This window comes from Echinops telfairi, unplaced genomic scaffold (genome assembly GCF_000313985.2).
Source record: "Echinops telfairi isolate 266 unplaced genomic scaffold, ASM31398v2 ScPeMD7_16;HRSCAF=60, whole genome shotgun sequence".
Classification (NCBI taxonomy): Eukaryota; Metazoa; Chordata; class Mammalia; order Afrosoricida; family Tenrecidae; genus Echinops; species Echinops telfairi.
The window spans coordinates 4,740,785-4,751,096 of NW_022103913.1; the positions used below are offsets into that span (position 1 = coordinate 4,740,785).

Consider the following 10,312-nt stretch of genomic DNA (forward strand, 5'->3'; position numbering starts at 1 on the left):
TACACAATTGATGTATGTATGGATTGTGATAAGAGTTGTATGAGCCCCTAATAAAATGATTTAAAAAAAAAAAGACCATGTCACAGCTCTGCACAAAAAAAAAAAAAGTAAGTCTGGTCTCTATTTTTTTCTTTTAATTTGAATTTTGTGCTACATGTTTACCCATTCTTATTGGGGACTCCTATTGTGGGTCTCATCAACATGAAGAGTAGTGATTCCACCTAGTTAAGTGTAGGGGAGGCAGTGGATCATGTGGGCCGTTGGTGCTTTGGACTAATTGCTTCTTTGAATCTTTGACTTTTTCGCTCTCTTTTATTTCAGATGGGAAGAATTGCTCCGTAGATGGCTGCTCACCAGCTCTGATGACCTGAATTTGGCTAAGTTCTTTAGAGAAGCAAACCAGTGGAGCTTATATGTGTATAAGGTTTATAGCAAGGGAACGTCTCATAGATGTAGAGGGAGACAAGTTTCGAGTTGTAGGGTCATATGCTGGGCCAGAGACTTCTCCTGACATGTGAAACTGTAGGGACTGAGGAATCCAATACCAGCAGGTCTGATGACAGACTTTTGACTCCAAGGTTGACAAGTAAGATGTGACACTACTACTGACAGGCAGGCCTCCAGCTTGAGTCCAAAGGAGTGGAGGCTAATGAGCCAGATGTAGGATCCAGATACAGAAAAAAAGCAAGCAACTTTTTCTACACCATTCCACTTACATGGGAAGCAGGCCACAGCCCCGAGGAGATCTCATCATGGGAAATTACCTGGGCTTAACTGCCAGATCATGCAGACTCCTAGCTTAGCCAACTTGATACAAAACCTTAACTACTACAAGACCCTAGATCAGGGACTGGGACATCTGGCCCATGGGTCATATAAACCTGGGAAATCATCAACACCAGCTCACATCACACGCTTCATCAAAGAGAAGCAGTTCCAGCCATCACACTAGAGGTGAATTAATTAAATGTTTGATTAGTATGGCCCACAAATAATGTTATAAATATCCAAATGGCCCTTGGCAGAAAAAAGGTTCTTCACCCCTGCCCTAGATGCTATTAACCAGACTAGAATATAGAACATTACCTTTATCTGTGCTTTGCCAGTTGACCTAGATGTACCTTGAGACTATGGCTCTTAGCCTTCAAATCCTGTAGTTGAGTCCTGAAGTCTAGTAGTTTCTACAACTCTGCCCCCATGTCCTCTCTGATATATATACATGCAACATTTATTATTTCATCTTAACAGTAAAACTTGTCTTTCCTCAAAATTAATGTCAATCATACATAGTACAGTTGGATTATCTATGCACTCATTACATCCGTGTTGACAGACTGATGATATTTTATGGAGATGTTAGAAACAGGCATAGCTTTCTGGAACTAAAACTCTCACTTAAAAAAAACCCCATTTTATTGGGGACTTGTACAACTCTTATCACAATCCATACATATACCCTTTTTGTCAAGCACATTTGTACATTTGTTGCCCTCATCATTCTCAAAACATTTGCTCTCTACTTGAGCCCTTGGTGTCAGCTCCTCATTTTCCCCTCCCTTCCTGCCCCCCCTCCATCATGAACCCTTGATAATTTATAAATTATTATTATTTTGTCATGTCTTACACTGTCTGATGTCTCCCTTCACCCACTTTTCTGTTGTCCATCCCCCAGGAAGGGGGTTGTATGTAGATCCTTGTAGTCAGTTCCCCCCTTCTACCCCACCTTCCCTCCACCCTCCCGGTATCACCACTCTCACCACTGGTCCTGAAGGGATCATCCACCCTGGATTCCCTGTGTTTCCAGTTCCTATCTGTACCAGTATACGTCCTCTGGTCTAGCCAGATTTGTAAGGTGGGATTGGGATCATGATAGGGGATGAGGGTGGTGGTGGGTAGAAACCATTTAAGAACTAGAGGAAAGTTGTATGTTTCATCATTGCTACACGGCACCCTGACTCACTAGTCTCCTCCCTGTGACTCTTCTGTAAGGGGATGCCCAGTTCTCACTTCTAATTTTATTTTTTAGTGCATAATTTATTCCCACGGTTCAAAGTTCAAAAGACAAAAAGGGCATATTGTGAAAAGCTCATGTCATTACTATTCCCAAGCCCCACTTTTTCTTCTTCAAAAGCAGCCTAAGCCTATGAATGCTTTGTAAGTTTTCCTCAAAATATTCACTGTAATATTGAGTTCTGACCATGAATGATGATGTCTATAAGTGAGAACTACACGATTAGTATGAATTACAGCCTTCCTTTTCTCTTTCTCACACATGCTATTTTTGCACTTCATTTTTTCACATTAAAATATATCTTTTGTGCATAGCATTTGAAAGTGTTGGAAATGCTTACCCAAATAGTTTAATGACAGAATGATAATAATAATAATATGTAATTCTATGACTTTACCTTGTATCCAAAACACTCCCCACATCATTCTGGGGATAATGCTGACAAGAGTAACCAATTTGGTCGCTTACCTGCTTCCTAAGCGTGGCTCCGGTTTCTTAGCCAAGAAGAGTCTGCAAATATCCTTTGATTCCACTGTGAAGTAATCATGATGAAATTTGACCTCCTCTTTCAGGGTTCTTTGTTTTAGTTCCTCTTTGTTGATCTTTTCCTTGTAATCTTTGAATGGTGTCCTCCCAGCCATCATTTGCAAACCAGTCCACAGGATAGGAATAACTTGCTCCTTCCATTAGGATTTCTGGGGCCATATAACCATTGGTTCCAGCCTGTAGCACCCCAAACAAAAACAAAAGAAAGCAAAAAACACAAAAGTGAGCATCGCAAGCATTACATCACATACTCTGGGCATGTTAGCAGGAGGGAATGGTCCTTGGAGAAAGACATCATGCTTAGAGAGTCAGCAAAAGAGAGGAAGACTCTCAACAATCCGGGTTGACACAGTGGTTGTCACCATGGACTCAAACAGCAGTGCCTGAGTGTAGCACAGGACCTCGCGGTGTTGCCCTTCTGCTGCACAGAAGGTCTCTGTGAGTTGGAACGGACTTGACCGCACAGGAGAACAACAAACACCGATCCCATTATCTGTTCTCTTCTTCCCTGTTAAGTGAATCATAATTTTATTTGGAGTTGTAACCTCTATGCTATTCCCTGATTTCTGTTGAAGCCAGAGGAGACCACATAACACAATCTAGCCAATGAGACGTAAAGGGGAATTGGCTGGGAGGACATTATAAAAGGTATATAAATGTAGTTGGTATTGAAATGGGAAAGTTCCTGAGCCCCTTGGCCACTCACCTTTAAGAAAAAAGTTCAAAATGATGTCTCGAAAACTTCTTAAAGCTCTTCTTCTGTTTTCTATTCATAGATAACAGAGAAGTAAATGCATTTTATTTTATTTATTTATTTATTTATTTTTAATGCACTTGATTTTAATGTTTTTATTGGCTCAACAAATGTTTAACAGAGAGAACATCTCTTGTAGGAGCTCTGGTGGCCTAGTGGGTTATTTGTTGAGCTGCTAACCACCAGATCGGCAGTTCAAACCCACCAGCTGCTCCACAGGAGAAAGCTATAAAGTATATGTTTACATTGTTTTCACAGGAAGTATAGGCACTTTTGGTAAAAGTATAATGTACAACCTTAGCAATAAAAATGTTAGTAAATATTTTTTAAACACCCTAAATTGATGATAATAAAAAAAATCAGTTCCTATTTAGTTTATTCAATTTATGGCAATCAATTTCAGAGTATAATTTGATTTGTACAATTTGTTTTATGTTATAGTTGTTGAGAATATAAGGAGTCCTGGTGGTGTAGTGGGTTACAAATTGGGCTGCTAACCAGAAAGTCAGCAGTTTGAAACCACCAGCCACTCTGAAGAAGAAAGATGAGGCAAAGGACTTGAATAGATGTTTATCTAAAGAAGATATAAGAAGGACTGAAAAATACATGAAAAGGTGCTCACCATCATTAGTTATTAAACCTTCTGCTGTCGGATGGATTCTGACTCCTGGCAACCCCACAGGTTTCAGAGCAGATCTGCACCGGTCCTTTAATGCCTATGTCTTTTCAGAAGTAAATTACCAGGCCTTCCTTGCCAGCATTAGCCATCAGGGATATTAAAATGAACATCACAATAAAAAGTCACAATTAGATACAACTTTACAACCACTAGGATGGGTATCCTTTTTAAAAGAGAAAAGAAAGGTAACAAACTCTGTTGGGAATGCAGAGGAATTGGAACCCTCAGACAATGGTGTTAGGTCTGAACGATAGTGTAGCCACCATGCAAAACAGATTGGCCACCACTCAATATGTTGAATGTAGAATTACCATATGATATAGCCATTCTACTCACTCCGAGTTTATGCCCCAAAGAACTGAAAAACAGTTATTCAAACAAACAGAAGTTCATAGCAGCATTATTCATAATTACCATAAGGTGGAAACCACTCAAATGTCTATCAACTGATGTGGTAGACAATAGATAGACAAAATGTGGTATACACATACAATGGAATATTAATCAGCCAAAGAAGTAACAAAGTATTAATCCTTCCTACAATATGAGTGACCCTCAAAAGCATTATGAAAGAAGACAGATATAAAAGGCCACATATCGAATCATTCCATTTATATAAATTACCTAGAATAGGTAAAGTCACAGAGCGGTCGGCAGGTGCTTAGGACGAGGCAGTGAGGAATGGCAGCTGACAGGGCCTGGGAGTCCTTCCTGAGTCAGGAAGCCGTTGGGGCCCGAGGGAGGTGGTAGCTGTACGACACTGGGGGTGCACTCAATGTGAGTCACTGAACGCTCCACCTGGAAATGGTTCATCTTATGCTAGGTGGTGTTCACCTCAATTTTTAAAAAGGTTTGAAGGTAAAGTATTTTAGCTCTTGATTAAATGATTTTTTCCATGTTTACTTTTTTGCCTCAGTACATAGTTTTATGTATGCAATGTCTATAGGGTCTTATAAAAATAAAATTTCATGAATAATTTCTCCACTGGTAATGACAGTGGAGAAACACAGTGGAGGACAAGCACTAATGAAGAGTACCTGCCCTGTACAAGAAACTCCTGGAAGTGACCAGGGTCTGCCAGACTGGGCCTGCGTCAGCACGGCTCTGCTGTTCATACAGAACCCGGGGATAATTTGCAAGACCCATGTTCCCATTTGCTCAGACAGTCGTGCTGTCCTGGCACCCTGCCTAGTTTTATATTTCCCTAAACAAAAAAATCCTGTAGATTCCTTTTGAGTTTAGAATATTGTCATGCACATTCTCAAACTATTTTCTTTTGTTGTTGCTGGAAAGATATAGCAAAAACATACATCAAATCAAGTCCATTTTGATCCCCCTTTTCTGAATTGTTCCTCTCTATTAACATAAAGTTACCTTCTTCCTAAGGTTCCTGTCTAATCTTTGGCTGTTATCAATTTGGTCCTATTTGGATAGAAGGAGCATAGAGAGCGTTAAAGGAGCGCAATGATAAGGGCAGATGCATTTCACTAGTTAAATGAAATGGTTGTCTGACTTCCAGAAGTCTTACTCATCTCCTAGCCGGAGCCCAGGGACCTGCCGCTGTGTCTCAGACTCAGTAGACAATGACAAAGCACTTGCTAAGCCAACAACAGTAAATACAGGAACATTTCCATTCTCTCTCCAGCAAACATTTCTTGAACTCTCACCAAGTAGTGAATTCTAGGAATAAAAAGACTAGAGACTGGTAAAGATGGGAAGGTCCAAGGTTAATCCAACAAAGGAGGGCAAAAGACATAATGGGAGTGTAGAGCAAGCACAAGGAGGTGGCGCGTGTGTGTGTGTGTGTGTGTGTGTGTGTGTGTGTGTGTACTTCACTAAAGAGCTGAATCATGAGAGAAGGATTGACCGCAAAAAGAAGTCTGTCTAGGTAATAAGAGATGGATTAAAGAAAATTGCGGGGTGTTTGTGGAGCTAAAAGGAATTTGGCATCGCTATAATATAGGATTTGGGAAAGACTAGGCTTTCTAGTCCTGTAAAGAGTTACAGTCTTGGAAACCCACAGGAGGCAGCTCTACCCTGTTCCATAGGGCCACTTGTTATGAGTCAGAATCAACTTGATGGCAGTGAGAGTTGAGTGAGACTAAAGATCTATGGCCGGCAGTGGTGGAGAGGAGGCGGCAGATGAGATACGGATGAAATTAAGAAACTATGGCAAGGAGGCACAACCCATGTCCAGGCCCCTTACTCCTTGCCTTCCTCTTTTATAAAGGCCAGAAAGCTAAAATACTCTATCTGACAACCTTCTTTGCATTTAAAAGGACATGTCATGTGAACTTTTGAGAAGTTTATAAACATAGCATGATGAGAATTAGGGAAAAAAAGAAGTGACTTTACCTGGAATTACATAAAAGAAACAAAATAGATTAATGGCTCAATAGAGGGGTGAATAGGTGGACAGATATGTGACAGATATGAATCTAGTAAAATGCTAATGGTATATGATGGACTATTGTTAAATCACACAAAAGAATGAAGTCCTGATTCATACTACAAAAGGATGAACCTTGAAAATTACATTCAGGGAATCTAGCAACCCACTAAAGACCATATATAGTATGATTCCACATATTGTATGCATTTTTTTTATTGTATAAAACTTTGAGAAGACCAATTCACAGGACAGAAAGCAGATTACTAATTCTCAGTAGAGAAGATGACCCTCAACAACATGGATTGACATGGTGACTGCAAGAATGGGCTCAAACAGAACACCAATGATGAGGATTATACGGGGCCTGATAATGTTCCCTCTGCTGTACATAGAATTGCTGAGTCAGAACTGACTGGATGGAACCCAACAAGCCACAGCAGCAGTATGAGGTGGGGAATCGAGAGTGACTGCTAAGGGCTCCAGAGTTCCCCTTGGGGTGATGAAGTTCTCTAAAATTAGATTGTGGTGCTATTTATACAACTCTGTGAATATATTAAAACTATTCTATTGTACACTTAAAATGGATGAGTTTTATGATCTTGACATTATATCCCAATAAAGCTATTAAAAAGTAATGGGTATATAGATACTTTCTGTGAAATTCTTCCAATTTAGTTGTAACTTTGAAAAAAATTTAAATAGGATGTTGAAGGAAAAGAGGAGCAAGCCAGGGGAAACACGAAGGGAGCACAACAGAGCAGGAAGTGAGGCAAAGCAAAGAAGTTTCCAAGGAATTCTGAAAATAGACCTTTGACCTGGGGGCAGAGCTTGGCACCTCCTCACACCCAATCAGAAAACATTCATAAGGGTCAGCAGACAGGCCTGGAACTATTTATAGACCTTTTCTTCTTCTTCTTCCTCTTCTTCTTCTATTATGTCAACCTATATAAGATAGACAGGATAAACAATCGTGAGGAGAAAACAAATGGACCAGGCAGCAAGGGGTGGGGGGTGGGGCCATGGGAGAGGAGGAGAGGGGTGGGATGGGGAAGGGAGGGAGGAGCCACCAAACACAGGGACAAGGAAACAACAAGAGAGAACTAAAACTGATGACAAGGAGGGCGTAGAATGCCTGGTGGGGTCTGATCAAGTTCAACGTAGTCGAGAGGAATTATTGAGAGCTGAATGAAGGTCCAACATGATAGTGGGACAGGAGGAAAGTAAAAGAAATAGAGGAAAGAATTAGGAGGCAAAAGACATTTATAAAGGTACAAATATATGCATGAACATATGTAAACATATTAATATATAACTATAGGGATATAGGTCTGCGCATATATATTTATATGTTAACTATTAAGGAGCAGATGGACATTGGGCTCTACTCAAGCCCTCCCTCAATGCAAGAACTCTTTGTTGCAATAACCTGGTGTTCTGTGATGCAGGGCATTATGAGGTTGGCTCTTGGTTCATGGGGCACACGGGACTTTTGGGGGGAGCAAGGTAAGGATCACAAGGAAGAACCAGGGCCTAAAGAAAGCGGATCTATCTTCCTAGTTCCCTCTCAGCTCTGATTGCCATTGTTCAAACGGCTACTTTGCCTGTATTTCTAGGTGTGTCATCCAGATCTATGGCAGCTGCTCAGAAGATAGGCCTCACATCCACAGTACAGTGTTTCATTCAGTTCCCAAAGTGGAGGGGCACCTTACACTTCATGAGCTGCCCAGGGAGCACCACTGGAGAGAGAGGAAAGGAATCAATTAAGGGAACGTAGGGAGGTGCATAAGGCTTGTGGCCCAATAAGAAGTTTCTCAATGATAGACTTTGGTGTGAGCCTTTTTTCATCATGTAGCTGACTTTTGGCTGCGCTCCTCAAGTCACAAGCCACTGGTTGTTAGTCTTTGAATATTTTTCATGTAATTTCTTTAACACTTGATGTTAAACAAAAGGTCAAGAAGCTATTCTTATATAATTTCATTTAATCATCATCTCCTTTGCATTTTCTCTCTTCTTTTTTTCTTTAACAGTGTTATTGACATATAATTCACCTATCATACAGTTCAATACTTTAGTCATATTAAGAAGAGCTGTACAATCATCTCCACAATCAATTTAAATATTTTCTTTTTTCCTGTACTCATTAGCTCCCCATTTCCTGACCCCACTTCCCTTCATAACCCCAAGAAACCATTAATCCAGTTACTGTCTCTGTATATTTTCCTATCTTGGATTTCATATACAGAAAATATATAAAAACAAAAGCTTAACAACAATAACAAAGCACAACAGAAAAACTGAACAGAAAGCAGAAAATATTAAAACTAGAACAAATTTTAAACGGATCAAAAAGGAGATCAAATGATAAGGTGTTAAATTTTAATCTAACTGCATCTGTAGTAATCCACTTTCCAATACATTCTCTATGACAGCAAAGCTATTCATTTCCTGGTCTATAGTCAGAGGGGAATCGCCAGAGCTTAATTCATGAGTATTTTCCCTGTCACTTATTTTTAGAACTAAAACAACTTTAAAACAAGTCACAAGGGAGATCAAATGATAAGATATTGCATTTTAACCTATTTGCACCCGCCATCATAGATTTTACAATGCTCTCTAATAACAGAGCTATTCACATGCCTCAACCTATAGTCGATAAACAACATCTAACTGGAGTTTAGACAATGGTAATTGTTAAGTTCTACTCAAGGACATTTCTTGTGAGCGTGTGTGTATGTGTGTGTGTGTGTGTGTGTGCCTGTGTGTGTTGTCCTTCCAGTGAGCAAATTTCACAAGTGAATACTAATAATAATGAAGATTCACTAATCAGCACGTTTGATAAACATTAATTGCTCAGGAAAAAATGTAACATAAAAATGGACAATATGTTTTTAATTTATTTTTCATTTCATAGTTTTATAATTACTTTGTACTATTATAGTACATGTTATTCTTATTAAATGAACCTGTATTTCTTAGAAATTACATTAGCTTATTATCCATGTTTTGTTATTATTTCTATTAGTTTTTGTTATATGCAAAAATAAAAAATCCTTTGCTTAAAATTATTACATTTTTTACTAAGGTTTTGTAATGAATTATATTTTTAATATTATGATGTTTTATAAAATGTAGTAGAGGAGACTAGTTTTATATTTTAATGTACATAACTTATAATTAAAATTTATAATTAAATGCCATTTGTTATTTATAATCATTACTAAATTATATGTATTTTCAAAATCTTTTATTTATTATTATTTTTAAAATTTTAAATCATTTTACTGGGAGCTCTTACAGATATCAGAACAATCCATAGTTCGATCTCATCAAGCAGTGTTGACAATTGCTGCCACAGTTAGTTTCAAGACGTTCCTTTCTTCTGGAACGCTTTCATATCAGCTCCCCTTTATCCCACTCCCTCCCCCACCTTGCCCCCCAGGGGCCCTTATTATTCTTATTATTTTCCCTATAATAGTTCCCCCCACCTGCCCTGATATCTTACACTCTCCAATATATCTATTCACATACAATTCTGTTGTGGGGTTGTGCAGTCATCAATGCTATTGGGTTTCTATTCCCTCCTCTCCCCCACAACTCCCCATTCCTCCAGGGAACCATTCCTTCTGTTACTGTTCCTGAAGGGTTATCTATCTTGGCTTCCATGTATCAAAATGATCTTAAATGGTGCTCAGTTATTAAAAGATACAGTAACTGGGGTCTTAAAGGCTTGTAGTTAAACAAGCAGCCCTCTAGCCGGAAAGCAACAAAGCCCACATAGAAGAAGCACACCAGTCTGTGTGATCAAGAGGTGTTGATAGGAAGAGGTATCAGAAGTTTAAAAAAAAAATCATAGCATTGTGAATGAGGGGGAGTGCGGAGTGGGGACCCAGGGCCCACCTGTGGGAAATTGGACATCCCCTTGCAGAAGGA

At 39.3% G+C, this 10,312-nt stretch overlaps 1 protein-coding gene across 1 annotated transcript in view; it reads right to left on the reverse strand.

Moving 5' to 3' along the window:
• Positions 1 to 10,312, reverse strand: part of GRK7 (G protein-coupled receptor kinase 7) — a 63,021-nt gene that overhangs the window by 23,603 nt on the left and 29,106 nt on the right. The window contains 2 exon segments of the mRNA XM_004712073.1: positions 2,480 to 2,656; positions 2,658 to 2,734. Of these exon segments, the coding sequence (XP_004712130.1) occupies positions 2,480 to 2,656; positions 2,658 to 2,734 (254 nt within the window).